At 41.4% G+C, this 23,591-nt stretch overlaps 1 protein-coding gene across 3 annotated transcripts in view; it reads left to right on the plus strand.

Moving 5' to 3' along the window:
* The window catches only part of GNE (glucosamine (UDP-N-acetyl)-2-epimerase/N-acetylmannosamine kinase), a 42,348-nt gene that overhangs the window by 4,443 nt on the left and 14,314 nt on the right, over positions 1-23,591 (plus strand). For 2 of the 3 annotated variants that reach the window (XM_023203187.3, XM_023203189.1), the window contains exons 2-6: positions 4,680-4,885; positions 7,306-7,757; positions 15,097-15,249; positions 17,933-18,145; positions 22,719-22,806. In XM_023203187.3, coding sequence (XP_023058955.1) covers positions 4,722-4,885; positions 7,306-7,757; positions 15,097-15,249; positions 17,933-18,145; positions 22,719-22,806 — 1,070 coding nt within the window. In that variant the 5' untranslated portion in view covers positions 4,680-4,721. The remainder of the gene's footprint in view (positions 1-4,679; positions 4,886-7,305; positions 7,758-15,096; positions 15,250-17,932; positions 18,146-22,718; positions 22,807-23,591) is intronic. The other variant, XM_023203190.2, reaches the window with a different exon arrangement.

The following is a 23,591-nucleotide window of genomic DNA, read 5'->3' on the forward strand; positions in this document are numbered from 1 at the left end:
AACTCTTTGTATATTTGAAAAGTTGATGGCCAGCAATTTACTTTGCCCTTTTAGATTTGATATTTCCAATATCTTTAAACATTCTCATTCTACCATTTAATTGAGTCATAATTAAAAGCATTTTAAAAAGTAAGATTTGTGGCTGGGTGCAGTGGCTCACGCCTGTAATCCTAGCACTTTGGGAGGCAGAGGTGGGTGGATCACGTGAGGTCAGGAGTTTGAGACTGGCCTGGCCAACATGGTGAAACCCCATCTCTACTAAAAACACAAAAAAATTAGGTGGGTGTGGTGGCGGGCACCAGTAATCCCAGCCACTTAGGAGGCTGAGGCACAAGAATCTCTTGAACTGGGGAGGTGGAGGTTGCAGTGAGCCAAAGTCATGCCACTGTACTCCAGCCTGCCCCTGGGCAACAGAGGGAGACTCTATTAAAAAAAAAAAAAAAAGTAAGATTTGCCCCAACAGTTTGTAGAATATGTTACCAATTTTGTAATATACATCGTATATGTGTGTGTGTAGTATGTATATGTGTGTGTATACACGTATATACATTATATATAGACATATCATATATATATAATATATATATATTTAGATAGAGACTCATTCTGTTGCCCAGGCTGGAGTGCAGTGGCATGATCTTGGCTCACTGGAAGCTCCACCTCATGTGTTCGAGTGATTCTCCTGCCTCAGCCTCCCAAGTAGCTGGGACTATAGGCGTGTGCCACAACACCTGGCTAATTTTTTTTGTGTATGTTTAGTAGAGATGGGGTTTCACCATGTTGGCCAGGCTGTTCTCTAATTCCTGACCTCACATGATACACCCACCTCAGCCTCCCAAAGTGTTGGGATTACAGACCTGAGCCATATATTTATTTATATTATCATAGTTTATCCATGGAAGGACAGTTAAGAAACCAGTAACCATTTGCTTCCAGGGAAAGTAACTAGCTAGCTGGGGAACACAGATGAAAAGACTTTTTGCGACTTAACCTCTTGTGACTTTTCAGTTTTAAACCATGTGAATATACTACCTAAGAAAAAATTGAGTTAAAATTATTTTTTAAAACCTCCCCTTAAAAAGGCATTTTACCTTAATTTTATTTTTAAGATTTGACTTCTTTCCTTAAAAAAACTTTTGACTTTTTTAGGTTCTTTAGGTTTCTAGGTAACAATGTTGTATTTTTCACCGTTTATTTATATGGTCAGCTTGCTCTCAGTTTAGGTAGAATAACCTTTGAGTAACCTGGTAAATAAGCATTTTAGTACTGCCAGATGGAACATTTACTGTTCTTTGTAAAATAAATACAAACTGACAAACCATGAATGATTTGTTCTGCCTCACCCAGCAAATTAAATATTACCAACAATTTATTCAGCTCAAATTTGATCACTGGAAGGATTATATACAAGAACACTTAGGATAACCATTTTTGGAAGAATATTTTTGTCTCTTTAAAGATTAGATAGTGTGGCTGGGTGTGGTGGCTCATGCCTGTAATCCCAGCACTTTGGGAGGCCAAGGCAGGCGGATCATGAGATTAGGAGTTTGAGACCAGTCTGGCTAACATGGTGAAACCTCATGTCTACTAAAAATACAAAAAATTAGCCCAGCGTGGTGGCGCATGCCTGTAATCCCAGCTACTCAGGAGGCTGAGGCAGGAGAATTGCTTGAACCCAGGAGGCGGAGGTCGTAGTGAGCTGAGATCAAGCCACTGCATTCCAGCCTGAGTGGCAGAATGAGACTCCTTATCAAAAAAAAAAAAAAAAAAAAAGGCCAGGCGTGGTGGCCGCGGTGGCTCACGCCTGTAATCTCAGCACTTTGGGAGGCCAAGGCGGACGGATCATGAGGTTAGGAGATCGAGACCATACTGGCTAATACAGTGAAACCCTGTCTCTACTAAAAATACAAAAAACTAGCCGGGCGTGGTGGTGGGCGCCTGTAGTCCCAGCTACTCGGGAGGCTGAGGCAGGAGAATGGCGTGAACCCAGGAGGCGGAGCTTGCAGTGGGCAGAGATTGTGCCACTGCACTCCAGCCTGGGCGACAGAGCAAGACTCCGTCTCAAAAAAACAAAACAAAAAAGACCACATAGTGCTTAGGTCTTCTGAATATAACTCTCTTGGTGGAATGCCCGTTTCATTATATTGTAAGTGTTTGTCATTGGGTGAAATTAGCTTCTACTGGGGATTATAAATTCAGAGTGGGCCTAATGATGGGACAGTTTGCATGGTCACAGAATTTTAGCTTAAGAGAGATGAGGTACCAACAGCAGAGGGCTACTAATGGAATTTCCAGTGAATTTCAGAGTTTACCCTCATCTAAAGGATGGCACCCCTAGAATTGGAATCCTTACTGAAGTGTCTCTGGATTCCTGATTACAGATTCTAAATATTGATACACTTACTGAAACATGAACATTGAGATCAGAGTCCATGAGGTGAAATTTTATGTTGATTTAGAGAAGTTTAACATGTTCCAAGCCTGGCTCAGTGGTGTATGCCTGTAGTTCTAGCTACTTATGAGGCTGAGGGGGGGTATTGCTTGAGCCCAGGAGTTCCAGGCTGCAGTGAGCTATGTATGATCTTGCTTGTGAATAACTACTGCACTCTGGCTTGGGCAACATAGCAAGATCCCGTCTCCAAAAATGTAAAAACTTTTAAAAAATATTCCATAAAACAAATCTCTTATTCCTTGCCCCTGATTTTACTTTTTGAATGGAGGGTATAGCATGGCAGGGAGGGATGAGCGAGCAGTGGAGCTAAGCAATAGTATATCTGTGAATGGGAGGGCCATAACGCTCAGAGCGAGGCAGCGACTGAGAAACATGGGGGAGGAGGACCTGAGGTTTGTGTGAAACCTTTCCAGAAAGGATGACACTTAGATTGAGTTCTGAAGGATGAGTAGAAAACCAGGCAAGGGGGGAGGGAAGTTTGAGGAAAAAGTAGGTAGCATCTATAAAGGTACAGATATATGGAGATTCACTAGTTGAACTGGAGGCAGTTTGGTATGGCTGGCACTTTGGTACAGAATAAGTGTAATTTTAGGCAGGGAAGGGATAGTGGGAAAGGAAGATCACTTTGAAAGTTTGTAGGAGGCCAGGCACAGTGGCTCATGCCTGTAATCCCAGCACTTTAGGAGGCTGAGGTGGGCAGATCAGTTGAGGCCAGGAGTTCGAGACCAGCCTGGCCAACATGCCAAAACCCCATCTCTACTAAAAATACAAAAATTAGCCGAGCATGGTGGTGGGTGCCTATAATCCCAGCTACTCGGGAGGCTGAGGCAGGAGAATTGCTAGAATCTGGGAGGCGGAGGTAGCAGTGAGCCAAGCTCGTGCCACTGCACTCCAGCCTGGGTGACAGAGTGAGACTTTGTCTCAAAATAAATAAATAAATAAGAAAGTTTATAGGAGGCAGGCAAACCACTTGACAGAGTTACGATCGTCCAGACCTAAAATGAGGGACTGGACTAGTGGAAGTCCTTGTAAGGATAAAGAGGAGGAGTTAGATTTGAAAGACATTTAGGGGGTGGAATTGACAGCATTTTGGAGATATGGGGAGAAGAACAGAAAAGACAAGGATTTCAAGGCATTTGGATGAATGAAATTGCATAACTCAGAGAACAATTGAGGAGGAACAGGTTTGGAAAAGAAAATGAGTTCAGTTTGGGACACTGACTTTAAGGTGGTTATAGGACATACAGCAGGAGATATCTGATAGGCATTTGGAGTTGTCAGTTTTGTCGGCACTGGTGTGTAGGTACTAATGAGGGCTTGAAGGTCAGGTTTTTATCTTACTCATCTTTCTTTGCCCAGCATTAATCACAATACCTTGTATTTAGGGAGTGTATAGTGTGAGAGTGAATAGACTGTGTTGCTTATGAGACGTCATCTTGAATGTTGGGGCAGTAATTTTCCCTCTCAAGACCTGTGTTTCCCTTTCTATAAAGTGATGGGAGTTGAACTAGATCAGTGGTTCTCAACCACTGATTTTGTGACAACCTGCTATGTTGGGCTCATCTGTGAGTTATGGCAAGTAATTTTTAATAATAAAAAGCTGATATTTGCTCACCTTTTAAACAAGAGCTGATTTATCTCACTCCTTCTTAATGGCATTCCAATGTGTTTTCTTGAGTGTGAGAGGATGGGGTGGTGTTATAGTTAGTCTGCTGGAGTTTCTTTTTTTTTTTTTTGAGACAGAGTCTCGCTCTGTCATCCAGGCTGGAGTGCAGTGGCATGATCTCAGGTCACCGCAAGCTCCACCTCCCCCTCCCGGGTTCACGCCATTCTCCTGCCTCAACCTCCAGAGTGGCTGGGACTACAGGTGCCCGCCACCACGCCAGGCTAATTTTTTTTTTTTGTATTTTTAGTAGAGACGGGTTTCACCGTGTTAGCCAGGATGGTCTTGATCTTCTGACCTCGTGATCCACCCGCCTCAGCCTCCCAAAGTGCTGGGATTACAGATGTGAGCCATCGTACCCAGTCTTAGAGTTTCTTAACTCTGGATATACCAATGGGAGAGTCACATAGAAGTGGAGGTGTATAAAAAGATTAAGAATCACTATATTAAATAGTGGTTAAGGACTTGAGACTGAAAATTTCTATTTCTGATTTAGAGAAGTTTAAACTTTAGTTATATCTAGGAGTTATTCTGATTATAAAGTTTTTATTTTGGCAATTTCAGGAACTCTATTTTAAGAACCTCTCAAAACGAAACAAGCAAATCATGGAGAAGAATGGAAATAACCGAAAGCTGCGGGTTTGTGTTGCTACTTGTAACCGTGCAGATTATTCTAAACTTGCCCCGATCATGTTTGGCATTAAAACTGAACCTGAGTTCTTTGAACTTGATGTTGTGGTACTTGGCTCTCACCTGATAGATGACTATGGGTAAGACGAAAGCATTTTCTTATTCTTCATTGCAACAGTGTGCTAGAAGGAGCTTGAGTTTTGTTAGCCAAGCCATATAGGCCCAGCTTCAAATTCCAATTCTGCTGCTTAGTTTTTATGTGGCCTTAGAGAAGTCACTTAGCATCTCTGAGCCTCAGTTTCCTCATTATAAAATGTAGTGAAAACTTACATTGTAAATTATTGTGAGGAATGGAGATCATGATATAGAGCATCCATCACAATGATGCTGCTTAGTAGATGATTGATAAATGGTAGCTATAAAAATATTACTGTTTGTTACTAGTTGTTACATTCAAAGAAATGCCACTTATAAATACATATTGTATGCATATAACAATGTGATTCCATGTAATCTGTTTTGTGAGCTCTAATGGCAAGTCCTTAAAACTGGTTTATAGGCCAACAGCATATAAAGTAGTAGATATGGAACAAGATTTTAAAAATCTAAACTGCAAGGTAAAGTAGAGAGTTACATTACTGTGACCATTGGCATTTATTTTGGTGACATTAGGTTTGTTATTAATCACAGGCTACATTTAAAAAGTGAAAGTTGGGCCTGGTGCGGTGGCGCACGCCTGTAATCCCAGCACTCTGGGATGCTGAGGTGGGTGGATCACTTGAGGTCAGGGGTTCGAGACCAGCCTGGCCAACATGGTGAAACCCCATCTCTACTAAAAATACAAAAAAACAAATTAGCCAGTTGTGGTGGCACATGCCTCTAGTCCTAGCTACTCGGGAGGCTGAGGCAGGAGAATCGCTTGAACCCGGGAGGCGGAGGTTGCAGTGAGCTGAGATCATACCACTGCCCTCCAGCCTGGGCAACAGGAGTGAGACTCCATCTCAAAAAAAAGAAAAAAACAATAACAACAACAAAAAAACAAAGGTTGGACAATCTTTGAGAGAACAAGGTTTATTACATACATCTTGATATATATAATAAAAAGGCATTTAGTGCACCCTTGTGGCATGAATACATTAATGTAGTCTCCAAAGAGGGTCACAAATACAGTACTATATCTGAAAGAACCTTGCATTAAAATAAAATTGTCCTTTTCAGACTATTCTTTAAAAACAAGGTGTGAATTTACTATTAGGAAATACTTAAAGAGTAGAGAAGAAACTTAATGGATAGCTCAGGGATCCATAGATTTTTTTTTTAATACAAAATGAATTCTGGCTATTTAGGAGCATCCTCTCGGTAGAATAGAAATTTTAGCTAGAACCTGAGATGAAAGTCTGAGTGGGTTCTTTTACTGCTGGGAGAAAGCTTTGACAGGAAGACTAGTGGAAGAGAGGCTCTCAGGGAGATGATAGTAGGTTTTTTATCTGCCTACCACAGTTTACCAAGGGTGGAAAAATAGTATTTATCTGATGAGACCGTTAAATAGGAAATTTGACTAGTAGTGAATGAAAATGCATGTTTAAAGTACATTCTAACACAAGAAATTGGCTGCTTCCGGGGAGAACTGGATGATTGGGAGACAAAAGTGAGAGACTTTTCACCGTGAAATGTTTTCTTAAAGAAAAAAGGGCTGGCTGGGCGCGATGGCTCATGCCTGTAATCCCAGCACTTTGGGAGGTGGAGGTGGGCGGATCACGAGGTCAAGAGATTGAGACCATCCTGGCCATCATCGTGAAACCCTGTCTCTACTAAAAATACAAAAATTAGCTGGGTGTGATGGCACACACCTGTAGTCCCAGCTACTCAGGAGGCTGAGGCAGGAGAATCGCTTGAACCTGGGAGGTGGAGGTTGCAGTGAGCCGAGATCGCACCACTGCACCCCAGCCTAGGCGACAGAGCGAGACTGTGTCTCAAAAAAATTAAAAAAACGGGTAAAGAACATTTTCCCCTAAGTGTATATAAAAAGTGCTGACCACTGTTAAAAGTTTAGTCTCTTTCTTCCTAATAAAAATATTCTCTGGCCGGGTGCAGTGGCTTACGCCTGTAATCCCAGCACTTTGGTAGGCCAAGGTGGGTAGATCACCTGAGGTCAGGAGTTCAAGACCAGCCTGGCCAACATGCCAAAACCCCATCTCTACTAAAAATAGAAAAATTAGCTGGGTGTGGTGGTACATGCCTGTAGTCTCAGCTACTCAGGAGGCTGAGGCAGGAGAATCGCTTGAACCCGGGAGGCAGAGGTTGCAGTGAGCCAAGGTCATGCCACTGCACTCCAGCCTGAGCGACAGAACAAGACTCCATCTCAAAAAAAAAAAAAAAAAAGAATCTTAATCAGGCTGTTTACATTTATGGTCTATGCTTTTTATGTTTGTAAGTTATACTTACATTTATTTATTTTAATGTTTCTCACTTCAGGGTTGGTGTTAGATTGCTTTTCTTGTATGTTATGGCTCTGTGTTTAAGAACATGTTCTTAAATCTTTATTTCTTCCCGGTTTTAGAAATACATATAGAATGATTGAACAAGATGACTTTGACATTAACACCAGGCTACACACAATTGTGAGGGGAGAAGATGAGGCAGCCATGGTGGAGTCAGTAGGCCTGGCCCTAGTGAAGCTGCCAGATGTCCTTAATCGCCTGAAGCCTGATATCATGATTGTTCATGGAGACAGGTTTGATGCCCTGGCTCTGGCCACATCTGCTGCCTTGATGAACATCCGAATCCTTCACATTGAAGGTGGGGAAGTCAGTGGGACCATTGATGACTCTATTAGACATGCCATAACAAAACTGGCTCATTATCATGTGTGCTGCACCCGCAGTGCAGAGCAGCACCTGATATCCATGTGTGAGGACCATGATCGCATCCTTTTGGCAGGCTGTCCTTCTTATGACAAACTTCTCTCAGCCAAGAACAAAGACTACATGAGCATCATTCGCATGTGGCTAGGTGCGTATCTCAGACTTTAGGCAGTCTAATGGCTGTTTTTGTCAGAAAATGTTCCGTCTATTTCAATCCTTTTGGAAACTATTGTGGATAGAATACTCTGTTAGCAATGAGAAGGCCAAGGTTTTAGTTCATAGACCTTGCCCTATGGTATGACTTTATCTCTCTGAGGTTCACCTTTTCTGTAAAATAGGCTTAGTGGATTGATTTTTAGAAATCTCTGCTATATATATAGAATGGAATGCTTTAATCCATTAAATATATTAGTTATAAGAACGATCCTAATATGTAAAGGGGGGAGCTATAAAATTATAAGTATAATATGCCATTTCATTTTATTTATTTAATTTTTTGAGATGGAGTCTTGCTGTGTTGTCCAGGCTGGAGTGCAGTGGCATGATCTCGGCTCACTCTATCCTCTGCCTCCTGGGTTCAAGTGATGCTCCTGCCTCAGCCTCCCGAGTAGCTGGGATTACAAGCGTGCGCCACCACGACTGGCTAATTTTTGTATTTTTAATTTTACCATGTTGACCAGGCTGGTTTCAAACTCCTGACCTCAAGTATCTGCCCACCTTGGCCTCCCAAAGTGTGAGCCACTGTGCCCAGCCATAATATGCCATTTTAATAAAAATTGTAATAATGCAATGGTTAGGAAGTATGTACACCAAGTCATTTGTTTATTTATTTATTTATTTTTGAGACGGAGTCTTGCTCTGTCGCCCAGGCTGGAGTGCAGTGGCTGGATCTCAGCTCACTGCAAGCTCCGCCTCCCGGGTTCACGCCATTCTCCTGCCTCAGCCTCCCGAGTAGCTGGGACTACAGGCGCCCACCACCTCGCCCGGCTAGTTTTTTTGTATTTTTTAGTAGAGACGGGGTTTCACAGTGTTAGCCAGGATGGTCTCAATCTCCTGACCTCGTGATCCGCCCGTCTCGGCCTCCCAAAGTGCTGGGATTACAGGCTTGAGCCACCGCCCCCCGCCCATTCTAAATATTTCTTATCCTTGGACAGATTTGTAGTTATCAAGGGATCGTCTAGATAATGCTGGTGGAACAACCTTCTGTCTCTTCAGTCCTTTTTGTATGTTTCCAATGAAACACTCTTGGATTCTGTTCTAATTATACCATTAGTTCCATATGTATTCTGGAAAACTTGTATTACTGAAAAACTTACAACGAATAGAAAATAATAATGTGCCAGATGTGGTAGCACATGCCTATAATCCCAGTACTTTGAGAGGCCAAAGTGGGCAGATCACTTGAGCGTAGGAGTTTGAGAACAGCCTGGGCAACGTGGTGAAACTCTGTCTCTACAAAACATACAAAAATCAGCTGGGTATGATGGTGTATGCCTGTAGTCCCAGCTACTCTGGAGGCTGAGGTGGGAGGATTGCTTGAGTCTGGGAGGTCAAGACTGCAGCAGCCATGATTGTGCCACTGTACTCCAGCCTCGGTGACAGAATAAGACCCTGTCTCAAAAAAACAAAACACTAGTTTTGGCTGGGTGCAGTGGCTCATGCCTGTGATCTCAGCACTTTGGGAGGCCCAGGCAGGTGGATCACTTGAGGTCAGGAGTTGGAGACCAGCCTGGCCAACATGGTGAAACCCCATTTCTACTAAAAATACAAAAATTAGCCAGGCATGCTGGCACGTGCTGTACTCCCAGTTATTCGGGAGGCTGAGGCAGTAGGATTGCTTGACCCCAGGGAGGTTGCAGTGAGCCAAGATTGCACCACTGCACTCCAGCCTGGGTGAAGAAGCGAGACTCCATCTCAAAAAAAAAAAAAAGCATAAAACCCAGGGCAGACGCGGTGGCTCATGCCTGTAATCCCAGCACTCTGGGAGCCGAGGCGGGTGGATCATGAGGTCAAGAGATTGAGACCATCCTGGCCAACATGGTAAAACCCCATCTCTACTAAAAATACAAAAATTAGCTGAGCCTGATGGCACACGCCTGTAGTCCCAGGTACTCGGGAGGCTGAGGCAGAAGAATTACATGAACCCGGGAGGCGGAGGTTGCAGTGAGCCAAGATCGCGCCACTGCACTCCAGTCTGGCAACAGAGTGAGACTCCATCTCAAAACAAAACAAAAACCAGCAAATAACCATTAGAAAGCAGAATGTAGCAAAATTGAATTGTACTTGTAGGGCTTAAGGTCCTATTTGGGACAATTTAAGCAGTTCTTTATGAAAAGAAGGACAACAGAATAGCTAAAACTGCGTTTTTGTTTGTTTGTTTAAATCTTTAAACCAGTGAAAAAGAAAAGACAAGGAGGCAGAGCCATCTACCACTGGGCAGTAATACATTCTGTATAAAATCTGTGCCTGCTTCTTGATGTGCAACTTCTTCTTCTTTTTTTTTTTTTTTCTTTTTTTTTGAGACAGAGTCTTGCTCTGTCGCCAAGGCTGGAGCTCTGTCACCTAGGCTGGAGTGCATTAGCACAGTCTTGGCTCACTGCAACCTCTGCCTCCCGGGTTCAAGCAATACTCTTGCCTCAGCCTCCTGAGTAGCTGGGACTACAGGTGCATACCACCACGCCCGGCTAATTTTTGTATTTTTAGTAGAGATGGGGCTTAACAATGTTGGCTAGGCTGATCTCGAACTCCTGACCTCAGGTGATCCGCCCTCTTTGGCCCTCCAAACTGCTGGGATTACAGGCGTGAGCCACTGCACCCAGCCTTGATGTGGAACTTCTCATGTTATCACTCTGCTTATAAGAAGATAGGGTTGGGTAGACAGTATATAACATTGCAGCTTTGTAACCAGAATGTTCATGTATTACAATCTTAATTTTAAAATTAGCAAAGTTAAAAAAGCATGTTAAATTCCTAACAATAAAAGGTATATCACAGTAAATACAGGACTTAACAACAGAAAACAAAATGCCTTTATGGAGAGGATTTATGAAAGGGCTGAGGCTGCTGAATTATGGATAGATACAAAGACAGACCGGCAATAATATCAGAAATGCAGGTGGAGAAGCAGGTGCAAACTTTGTATGAAATGTATTATTGCCAGGGATGAGTTGCTCTGGCTTATTTTCTTGCATTTTACTTTTCCCTGGTCTAAAAAGACTTCTAGTTTTTGCCACTTTGCCATCCTTCTTTCATAAAGAAACTGCTGCTGGGCACAGTGGCTCGCGCCTGTAATCCCAGCACTTTGGGAGGCTGAGGCGGGCAGATCACGAGGTCAGGAGATCGAGACTATCCTGGCCAACATGGTGAAACCTTGTCTCTACTAAAAAATACAAAAATTAGCTGGCCATGGTAGCACAGGCCTGTAGTCCCAGCTACTCAGGAGGCTGAGGCAGGAGAATTGCTTGAACCCAGGAGGCAGAGGATGTAGTGAGCCGAGATCATGCCACTGCACTCCAGCCTGGGCGACAGACTGAGACTCTGTCTCAAAAAACAAACAAAAAGAAAGTAAATGAAACAAAAAGCTGGTTCTTTGAAAAGATAAATAAAACTGTTAGACCATTGGCAAGATTAACCAAGAAAAGAAGGGAGAAAATCCAAACAACTTCACTAAGAAATGAAACAGGAGATATTACAACTGACACCACTGAAATACAAAAGATCATTCAGGGCTACTGTGAACACCTTTACGCACATGAACTAGAAAACCTAGAAGAGATGAACAAATTCCTGGAAAAATACAACCCTACTAGCTTAAATCAGGAAGAATTAGATACCCTGAACAGATTAGTAACAAGTAGCAAGATGGAAATGGTAATTTAAAAATTACCAACAAAAAAAATTCCATGACCAGATGCATTCACAGCAGAATTCTACCAGACATTCAAAAAAGAATTGGTACCAATCTTTTTGACACTATTCCACAAGATAGAGGAAGAAGGAACCCTCCCTAATTTATTCCGTGAAGCCCCCATTACTCTAATACCAAAACCAGGAAAGGACATAACAAAAAAAACTACAGGCTGATATCCTTGATGAACATAGATGCTAAAGTCCTTAACAAAAATACTAGCTAACCAAATCCAACAACGTATCAAAAAGATAATCCATCGTGATCAAGTAGGTTTCATACCAGGGATGCAGGGATGGTTTAATGTATACAAGTCAGTAAATGTGATGCACCACATAAACAGAATTAAAAATCACATGATCATTTCAATAGATGCAGAAAAAGCATTCGACAAAATCCAGCATCCCTTTATGATTAAAACTCTCAGCAAAATTGGCATACAAGGGACATACCTTAATGTAATAAAACCCACAGCCAACATAATACTGAATGGGGAAAAGTTGAAAGTATTCCCCCTGATAATTGGAACGAGACAAGGATGCCCACTCTCACCACTCCTCTTCAACATAGTACTGGAAGTCTTAGCCAGAGCAGTCAGACAAGAGAAGGAAAGGGCATCCAGATCAGTAAAGAGGAAATCAAACTGTCACTCTTTGCTGACAATATGATTGTTTACCTTGAAAACCCTAAGGACACCTCCAGAAAGCTCCTAGAACTTATAAAAGAATTCAGCAAAGTTTCCGGATACAAGATTAATGTACACAAATCAGTAGCTCTTCTATACACCAGCAGCGACCAAGCAGAGAATCAAACCAAGAATTCAACCCCTATTACAATAGCTGCAAAATAAAATAAAATAAAAATTAAAATAAAATAAAATAAAATAAAATAAAATCTTAGGAATATACCTAACCAAGGAGTCAAAAGACCTCTACAAGGAAAATTACAAAACACTGCTGAAAGAAATCATAGGCTGGGCGCAGCCTGTAATCCCAGCACTTTGGGAGGCTGAGGCGGGCAGATCATTTGAGGTCACGAGTTTGAGACCAGCCTGGCCAACATGGTGAAACCCAGACTCTACTAAAAATACAAAAATTAGCTGGGTGTGGTGGTGTATACCTGTAGTCCCAGCTACTTGGGAGGCCGAGGCAGGAGAATCACTTGAACCTGGAAGGTAGAGGTTGCAGTGAGCCGAGATCACACCATTGCACTCCAGCCTGGGCAACACGAGTGAGACAATATCTCAAAAAAGAAAAGAGAAGAAAGAAATCATAGACAACATGAACAAATGGAAACACATCCTATGCTCATGGATGGGTAGAGTTGATATTGTAAGAATGACCATACTGCCAAAAGCAATCTACAGAGTCAATGCAATCCCCATCAAAATACCACCATTATTCTTCACAGAATTAGAAAAAATAATTCTAAAATTCACATGGAACCAAAAAAGAGCCCTTATAGCCAAAGCAAGACTAAGCAAAAAGAACAAATCTGGAGGCATCACGCTACCTGATTTCAAACTATACTATAAGGCCATAGTCACCAAAACAGCATGTTACTCGTAGAAAAATAGGCATATAGACCCATGGAACAGAATAGAGAACCCAGAAATAAACCCAAATACTTACAGCCAACTGATCTTTGACAAATCAAACAAAAATATAAAGTGGGGAAAGGACACCTTTTTCAACAAATGGTGCTGGGATAATTTGCTAGCCACATGTAGAAGAATGAAACTGGATCCTCATCTCTCACCTTATACAAAAATCAACTCAAGATGGATTAAGGACTTTAATACCTGAAACTATAAAAATTCTAGAAGATTACATGGGAAAAACCCTTCTAGACGTTGGCTTAGGCAAGGATTTCATGACCAAGAACCCAAAAGCAAATATGATAAAAACAAAGATAAATAGCTGGGACCTAATTAAACTAAAGAGCTTTTGCACGGCAAAAGGAACAGCAGAATAAACAGACAACCACAGAGTGGGAGAAAATCTTCACAATCTATACATCTGACAAAGGACTAATATCCAGAATCTACAATGAACTCAAATCAGTAAGAAAAGAACAACCCCATCACAAAGTGGGCTAAGGACATGAATAGACAATTCTCAAAAGAAGATATACAAATGGCCAACAAACATATGAAAAAATGCTGAACATCACTAATGATCAGGGAAATGCAAATCAAAACCATAATGCGATACCACCTTACTCCTGCGAGAATGGCTATAATCAAAAAATAAAAAAACAGTAGATGCTGGTGTGGATGTGGTGAACAGGGAACACTTTTACATTGCTGGTGGAAATGTAACCTAGTACAGCCACTATGGAAAACAGTGTGGAGATTCCTTAAAGAACTAAAAGTAGAACTACCATTTGATCCAGCAACCCCACTACTGGGTATCTACACAGGGGAAAAGTCATTATTTGAAAAAGATACTTGTACATGCATGTTTATAGCAGCACAATTCACAACTGCAAAGTCATGGAACCAACCCAAATGCCCGTTAATCAACGAGTGGATAAAGAAACTGTGGTATATATATATGATGGAATACTACGCAGCCATAAAAAAGGAATGAATTAACAGCATTTGCAGTGATCTGGATGAGACTGGAGACTATTATTCTAAGTGAAGTAACTCAGGAATGGAAAACCAAACATTGTATATTCTCACTGATATGTGGAAGCTAAGCTATGAGGATGCAAAGGCCTAAGAATGATACAGTGGACTTTGGGGACTTGGAGGGAAGAGTGGGAGGGGGCGAGGGATAGAAGACTACAAATAATGGTGCAGTGTATACTGCTCAGGTGATGGGTGCACCAAAATCTCACAAATCACTACCAAAGAACTTACGTAACCAATTACCACCTGTACCCCAATAACTTACGGAAAAAATAATTTTTAAAAAAGTGAGTGGAGCTCACTTTCAGTTTTATGGGATAATATAGGCCCTATTGATAAATATCTTGCATTGTTTGACATAGCACTGTCAATCTAAACTTTTTACATTTTAAATTTTTGCTGAGGAACTGTCCTTCGGATCCCAGCCTAGGGATGAGCAAAACTCTCCTAGTCCTTTAACAGAGTTAGAAACACTGTTCACTTGAATCTGGTAGGTGATGGTACAGGGAAGCTCCTGTGCATTCTAGGAAATATGTTTAATGCTTGTTCAGCCTCAAAATGCCATGATCTGTAACATTATTATTCATTGATATTGCTGAATACTCACTAAAAACATTAGTTAGACATTGGGAAGAGAGTCACATTTTTCCAGTGCTTTGGAATAGTTTGGATTTTAAAACAGTGAATTTCTAGTGCCTGCTATTTAAAGTTATGTTTGTGGCACCATGTCTTTGTAAAATGTTAAGTTTGCTGAATCCTTGGATTTGTTGCTGTAAGTTCTTATCATTTGACTCTAATTTGGATGCCCTGCTCACAATTTGACAAACTGTTTCTATCTTAGAATTTTTAAAAGCAAAGACTTAGAATCTTGCTTTCAGAATTTGCTTCTTTCTCTTTTAAGATTCTTAACTAATGAAGCAATGTGGTTTGATTTTCTTTAAACAGGTGATGATGTAAAATCTAAAGATTACATTGTTGCACTACAGCACCCTGTGACCACTGACATTAAGCATTCCATAAAAATGTTTGAATTAACATTGGATGCACTTATCTCATTTAACAAGCGGACCCTAGTTCTGTTTCCAAATATTGATGCAGGTAATTGAACTTGAAAATGAAATTATGCCACCTACTTTTTCCAGTTTTATGTTTCTATTACTTCTTCTTTTAACTGCCTTCCTATCTTGCTCATCTTATCATTGAAGGGCACTCTATTCTGAAATGCATTCCCATTTTCAAAGGATTACCAATTCTGCTATAACTCAAAAAGTTTGTAATGTTTTTGCCAAGTCCAGTAGAAACTTAATAATAAAAATAGTCTGTCTACTGTCTACTTTAGTCTCATGTTTAGTACTAACATTTTCCCTCCAGTTTCCACCAGTTAAGAAACTGCAGTAGCCAAGAGACATAAATCTTAGAAGTTGAAGTGAAAGATGGCCGGGCACGGTGGCTCATGCCTGTAATCCCAGCACTTTGGGAGGCCGAGGCAGGCAGAACACTTGAGGTCAGGAGTTCGAAACCAGCCTGGCCAAGATAGTGAAACCCTGTCTCTACTAAAAATACAATAATTAGCCAGGCACAGTGGTGGGCACCTGTAGTCCCAGCTATTCAAGAGGCTGAGGCAGGAGAATCACTTGAACCTGGAAGGTGGAGGTTGCAGTGAGCTGAGATTGCGCCACTGCACTCTAGTCTCAGTCACAGAGTGAGACTCCATCTCAAAAAAAAAAGTTGACGTGAAAGAGAAGCGCTAGAAAAGTAGTAATTCCACTGTCCACAGTAAAATAGCCACTAATATTTTTTCTTGCTTTCTTTCTTATTTATGTTAGCTATACCTTAAAGTAATCTTGAGCTGAAGCAGTTTCAATCTGGAGTCCCCAGCCAGTCCCAACCAGTTCATCCTCAAGCCTGCCCTGGTTGATCACTTGCTTACTGGTGAATGGTACCATAGATTTTGTTACTGCTGAGACCTTAGGCGAGTAAATGGGGGTGTGAGATATGAGAAATGCCAGAACAGAGCCTAATACTGAAGAATTTCCAAATACTGATTATCGTTAGCTGACACCACTCATTGCTGAGTTCTTAGGCTTTTTTTTTGGTAAAGGAGGCAGAACCCTTTCTCAGCAACGTCAAGATATCACCAACTTACTCTGAAAGAACCTCTGTCTTAGTATTCCCTTGAATAATCTTTTGTGTTAGGGAGAACAAAGTAGGATATTAGTTGAAAAAAATTTAAGAATACCCAACCCAGATTTTTTCTAGGTAATGTATCAATATTTCAAAAACATTAATATTTTTTCTTTTCTGATCCTTTAAATTTTGTATAAATATTTGTAATGTAACTATGTGTCTCTCTGGTTCAACATTCATTGTCAATGACATATTCTGTTTATAATGCACTTTCCTGATTGTACATACTTTAGAATTAGAGGGTTTTTCTATGAAAGTAAAGGGTCCCAGGTATATCTAAGTCATGCCTGCCACTTGCCTCTACCCTCCACGGGGTTTTTGATACAACATACCCAGGGAACAATAGGAAAATAAGAATCAAGGCATCACTTTATCATTATCTGGCTTAGTGCCCAGTTCCCCAGTACAGGACTCCCTCTGGAAAATGGATTATTGAGGCCTTAAGCCAAAGAGGAGCTTTCAAGTGAATTTGAAACCTGAATCTTGGAATAGTAGTAGTGGTGCCTTCTGGTGTGCCATGTACTATAGTTTGAGTATCCCTAAGCCAAAAATCTGAAATCTGAAGTGCTCCAAAATCTCAAACTTTTTGAGCACCAACATGACGCTCAAAGGAAGCAATTGGATTTTGGATTTTCAGATTAGGGATGCTGATCTGGTAAGTATTACAGAATAACAAGTATTTCAAAATCCAAAAAAACTTGAAACCCAAAATATTTCTGGTCCCAACCATGTCGAATAAGGGATGCTCAACCTGTACAATAATTACAGATGACGCGCTGGCAAGACTGTATACAGAGAGAAGTGGCCAGGCCTTCTCCAGAGTTAGACCCTGAGTCCATTTACCTACCTTGCCACACAGTGAAAGTCAAAAAGATTGAGAACCATGCATGCACAGCTTTGGTTAAATGAGTGGCACCTGCCCACTGGTGAGCATGGTGTGGTCAGACTTCTGCCTTCTAACCAATCAGGTTAGCAGTTTTCCTCCCTAGGTATGGGGTAGTTAGGAGAGGGTCAGTTGAGAGGCAAGTAGAGGGACATTAAATATTGCCTTCCCTTCATATATCTTTAAGTTTCTATTAAGTCATGCAGTTAAAATATAAGCCACAGTGTCAGAATCTATTTGTATTTTCTTAGAGTGCAGTCCACATAAACGGGAGTGCTATCCCACTGAGTTCTTGTTAGTGTAAAGGTGAGTGTAGCTGGGAAGAGGCTCTCAGATCAGCGTGGTGTGGGGAGCCTGAGAGGGTTCCGTTTGGGAACTTTGAGGTTAAGAGATACAGGCTGTTGGCCTGTCTTTAGCCTCTTAATTGTAGTTTAAGGTAAAAGTTTTTACTAGGGCATTGATAAAAGTTATTTGCTTTTTCTAGTTCTGTTTGAAAAGTCCCAACTGCTGCTTTCTGAGTTCCTAGATGAGTGAAGCAGAGGACATTTTAGATACCCATCATTCATGAAAAAGTCAGTAGTTAAAATTACTATTTCCCTAATAACTCATGTGAGGTTTTTGTAGGGAGATTTCTTTGTGTGGGCTACACTTGCCAATGAAAATAGTTTATCTCACAAACCACTTACCAATTGGTTCTTTTCATTTTCATAGGGAGCAAAGAGATGGTTCGAGTGATGCGGAAGAAGGGCATTGAGCATCATCCCAATTTTCGTGCAGTTAAACACGTCCCATTTGACCAGTTTATCCAGTTGGTTGCCCATGCTGGTTGTATGATTGGGAACAGCAGCTGTGGGGTTCGAGAAGTTGGAGCTTTTGGGACACCTGTGATCAACCTGGGAACACGTCAGATTGGAAGAGAAACAGGTATTTACCTTTGCTCATACTTCAACTGACTAGGCTTTATACACATGTGAGTTATTATAAGGTATGCATATATCAGTGCTGAGCATATATTTTGTGACCGAGTGAATGAGGTTAATAACCAGTTGAAGCCTAAAATCTATAGTCAATAAATAGCACACAGTGATTACCAAATATTTTAGATTTTAGATCTCTACTTACATTTTTTTTTTTTTTTTTTTGAGACGGAGTCTGGCTCTGTCACCCAGGCTGGAGTGCAGTGGCGCAATCTCAGCTCACTGCAAGCTCCGTCTCCCAGGTTGACAACATTCTCCTGCCTCAGCCTCCCAAGTAGCTGGGACTACAGGCACCCGCCACCATGCCCAGCTAATTTTTTTTGTATTTTTAGTAGAGATGGGGTTTCACCATGTTAGCCAGGATGGTCTTGATCTCCTGACCTCATGATCCACCCACCTCGGCCTCCCAAAGTGTTGGGATTACAGGTGTGAGCCACCGCACCTGGCCCATTCTGCTTACATTTTATTGTCTTTGTAATATCAATTAGCATTAAGTGGTTCTTAATTATGATCTTTCATGGCTGTGTTTAAGAGAGAATATGGTTGAATGTTTCATGAATATATGAATGCTAGGCTTTTATTTTCTGGGCCTAATATAGAATCCCTTCAGTCAGTACTTTACAGTATGGTAGTTCTAAGTAAAGTGCCCCTTAAGTATAAGTAGGATTATTATTAATGAATTTGCTAACTGAGCTAGGTCCTGTTATTAACATTAGTTCAAGTTCTAATCCTGTTTACACGCAGTGGTATTTAACGGAAAAGTGTGTATCATTAAAGGAAAAAGAACTGGACTACAACCAAGGAGATTAGTTCTAGCTCTGCTCTCTTTCCAATTCTTCATAATTGCCACCTTTCTGTTACATTTAGATCTTCTTCCCTTCTCATTCCCAGCATATTACTTTACTCCCCACTTCACAGAGAAAATGGAAGCCATGAGATGGAAATTCTTTCAAATTCCTCAATTCATTCACTTAGAAAATGTTTAGTAAGCACCTACAATGTACTAGGCACTGGGATTTGGCAATAAACTAGACCAAGAAGGGCTGAGCTCTCATGCAACTTACATTCTAGTGGGAGAGTAGACAGATGATAGACAAACACAAAAGAAATAAGAAAAATTTCAGCAATTCTATATGCTGTGCCTGCTGTAACACAAGGTATATGATGGACTCCATTAGACTGGTTAAAGGAGGGCCTCTTTAAGGAGGTGACACCTAAGCTGAAATCTGAATGACAAGGAGTCAGCTATGTGAGGATCAGGGAGAGGCAGTGGGAACAGCCAGTGTGAGGGCCGGGAGGTGAACTTGGTGTATTTGAGAAACGGAAGAGCCAGTGTGGCTATAGAGTAGTGAGCAAGAGGCAGAGTGATACAGATTATGTTAGAGAAGGAAGCAGATGCATGTAAGCCAGGGTAAATCATTTGGAATTTTTTCTAAGTATGATGGGAGGGAATGACATGACATGACTTGCATTTTGGAAAGATCACTCTGGTTGCTAATATGGAGAATGGAATGTCGAGGGGGGGGCAAGAGTAAAAGCAGGGAGACCAGTAAGGGGGCTGATTCATTTGCTCAGATGAGAGATGATAGTGGCTTTGATGAAATATTAGAGATGGAAAAAAGTTAGATTTGAGTTTTGTTGTAGTACTTGCCGATGCTTGGATGTGGAGGTGAAAGGAATCAACAAGGAAGCCTAGATTTCTGATTGGGCAGTGATACACTGGGAATGAGAAGGGAAGAAATCTAAATATAACAGAAAGGTGGCAATTACGAAGAACTGGAGAAAGAGCAGAGCTAGAACTAATCTCCTTGGTTCTAGTTCAGTTCTTTTTCCTTTAATGATACACCCTTTTCCATTACAGCCTAGATTTCTGATTGGGCAGTGATATGGGGACACTGAGGGAGGAACAGATTTGGGGAGGGATTGAATTAAGAGTTTTCTTATAGCTATGTGAAGTTTAAGATGCCTATTAGATATCAAAGCAGACATGGCTAGTAAACAGCTAGATAGTTCCAGGAAGAGTTAGAGTTGGAGATAGAAATTTGAGAGTCATTGGTATAGAGATGATGTATATAATTGGTTGTCAGTTTGGCTGCTGTAACAGAGACCCTAAATAATAGTGGCTGAAATAAGTTAGATGTTCTTTCTTTCTCAGTGGATGGCAGCTCCACAATCATCAGACTTAGCCTCCATCTATTTTCTTAGTGGTTGCTCTAGCTATTGCTTGCAAGTCTCTGTTTTAGCCTTTGGAAGAAGGAAAAGAGAAGATGCCTTTCCCTTTAAAGGCAAGACCTGAAAGTTGCAAATCTTTCTTCTCATATCCATCAGAACTTAGTCACATGGCCACATCTGGCTGCAAGGCAAGCTGAAGAATATAGTTTTTTTTTTTGTCTGAGATCATATTGTTCTGTTGCTCAGACTGGAGTGCAGTGGTACAGTCATAGCTCATCGTAACCTTGAATTCCTGGGCTCAAGTTATCCTCTCACTTTAGCCTCCCCAGCCATGCCTGGCTAATGTTTTTACAAAATGTTTTGTAGAGACAGGTCTTGCTTTGTTGCCCAGGCTTGTCTCAAACTCCCAGTCTCAAGTGATCCTTCCTACCTTGGCCTCACAAAGTCCTGGAATTATGGATGTGAGCCATTGTGCCCAGTCTGTTTTGTTTTTTTTTTTTTTTCTTTCTTTCTTTTTTTTAGGCTAGTCAAGTGAAGCAGTGCGGGGGGAGAAGGAACTGGTTGTGATCAATTAGTTGTAAACACCACTGTACTTGGACCAGCCAGAATATAATCTTTGGCTGGGGATCAGATGCCTGGCTAAAAATTCTGTTTCTAGTATGAAGAAAAGATATTGAGGATAACGGCACCAGCCATAGACAGTATTTAAAACCCAGGCCAGTTGCGGTGGCTCAACGCCTATAATCCTAGTGCTTTGGGAGGCCGAGGTGGGAGGATTGCTTGAGGCTGGGAGTTCGACCCTAGCTTGGGTAAAGATAGTGATATTTTATCTCTACAAAAAAATTTAAAAATTAGGCGGACCTGGTATCATGCGCCTGTGATCTGAGCTACTCAGGAGGCTGAGTTGGGAGGATCACTTGAGCCCAGGAGTTTGAGGTTACAGTGAGCTATGATCATGCCACTGCACTCTAGCCTGGGTGACAGAGCAAGACTCCATCTCAAAAAAAAAAAAAAAAAAAGAAGGGCAGAGAATGGAGCCCAGGACCAACTTCTGAAGCCCTTCAATCTTTAGAGTTCTGGTGAAGAGGTAAGGGCCAGCAAGGAAGACTAAAGAGGAACACCAGTGAGGCTGCAGGGAAACGAGAAGAGTGTGCTATCTATAAAGCCTGTAAAATAAAATGTTTTAAGGAAGGGGTTGTAGATACTGCTGAGTTCATTTAAGATGTGAAAGGAGGGCCATGTGCGGTGGCTCATGCCTGTAATCCTAGCACTTTGGGAGGCCAAGGCAGGTGGATCACTTGAGGTCAGGAGTTCAAGCCGGCCTGGCTAACATGGTGAAACACCGTCTCTAAAAATACAAAAATTAGCCAAGCGTGGTGGTACACGCCTGCAATCCCAGCTACTCAGGAGGCTGAGACAGGAGAATCACTTGAACCCAGGAGGTAGAGGTTGCAGTGAGCTAAGATTGTGCCACTGCACTTCAGCCTGGGCAACAGAGCAAGACTCTGTCTCAAAAAAACAAACAAAAAAAAAGTGAAAGGATAATTGAATCATATGCCAACATGGTCTCTGTACTTTTTGCCACTGCACTTAAATAAACTTATATAAATGCACATGCCCATCCATCCTTTCCTTCTTACCTTTACAGCAGGGTGTGGGCATGGGTGTGGGTGTGGGTGTCTCTCCTGCTTATCCACTGCCCATCCTTCTACCTGTGTTTTCAGTCCCTACTACTGCCTTCTCAGGGACCTATCCATGAGTCATCTTTTCTCATCTTTCTTTGTTTAACCTCCTCATCATTTAAACATGCCTAAGCCTCTCGCATCTCGCAACAAACAACACGAAACAACTTCTTTCTTGACCCCACACCTCTCTCCAGCTGTTACTCGTTCACTCTTCTCTTCTTAGCCAAACCCATTGAACAGCGTGGCCATTTTCACTAGATTTACTCCCTCATGTTGGTCAGGAAATGTCTGGAGGGAAAGTGACTGCCTGACCAGCTGAGTGAACCGCTGGCTGAGTAGATGGAAGGCAGGGCAGGTTGAAAGAGAGTGGATCTCATAGATGACTAGGCAAATGGTAAGTGGATAACAGGTTAGTCCACCTTATTTATTTTAATAAACAAAAACTTGATTTGTTCTCTTTGGGAATGAAGGACCCTAGTGCCCTTGATGTACTGAAATCTTGCCAAGAGTACTTGAAAAGGTATAAAGTAGAAAAGTTGATTTTTCCCTAACAAAAGACTCAGACAGCTGGATTTCAGGTCTAATTATGAGCATAGTACACTGATAATTTCTTTATTATTTGAATATTCCCACTTCCAAATCCTTGTAATGGATTTTACCTAGGGGAGAATGTTCTTCATGTCCGGGATGCTGACACCCAAGACAAAATATTGCAAGCACTGCACCTTCAGTTTGGTAAACAGTACCCTTGGTGAGTATAAAACATTTTTTGTTGAGTGATTAAAAGGGGAGCTACCTTCAGTACCATTTTAGAGCTATAATCACTGTTCACTCATCCTAACAGAGCTTTCCTTCTTATGCCTACAGGCCCCTAGTTGCTGGGCAGACACAGATTGCTAATATCATACCCATTATTACTGTACCAAAGGTTTCAATGTAGAATATATATTTTCTTTCTCTTTTTTTTTTTGAGATGGAGTCTTGCTCTGTTGCCCAGGCTAGAGTGCAGTGGCGCAATCTCAGCTCACTGTAACCTCCGTCTCCTGGGTTCAAGCAATCCTCCTGTCTCAGCCTCTTGAGTAGCTGGCATTACAGGCGCTCACCACCACACCCGGCTAATTTTTGTATTTTCAGTAGAGACAGGGTTTCACCATGTTGGCCAGGCTGGTCTCAAACTCCTGACCTCAGGTGATCTGCCTGCCTTGGCCTCCCAAAGTGCTGGGATTACAGGTGTGAGCCACTGCGCCCAGCCTTATTTGTTTCTCTTAATTAATACAACACTTTTGCTACACTTATTTAACCTTATTTGACTTTCTGTAAGTATTAGAAAATAATGTAACTGATTTTTTTAAGAAGTCTAGTTCAGCTTTTTAATTAATTTTGACCACCCTCCTTTCTGTTTCAAATCGATGGGATTTCCCTGTATTTGAATGTTTCTTTCTAAAAATAATTTTGTTTTCTCAGAAATATAAAGGTAAAAACTAAAAAGGCAAAAAAAGACAGGCGCTTAGTTACAATGTTGCTGAAGAGATCTAG

The sequence above is a fragment of the Piliocolobus tephrosceles genome, chromosome 14 (genome assembly GCF_002776525.5).
Source record: "Piliocolobus tephrosceles isolate RC106 chromosome 14, ASM277652v3, whole genome shotgun sequence".
Classification (NCBI taxonomy): Eukaryota; Metazoa; Chordata; class Mammalia; order Primates; family Cercopithecidae; genus Piliocolobus; species Piliocolobus tephrosceles.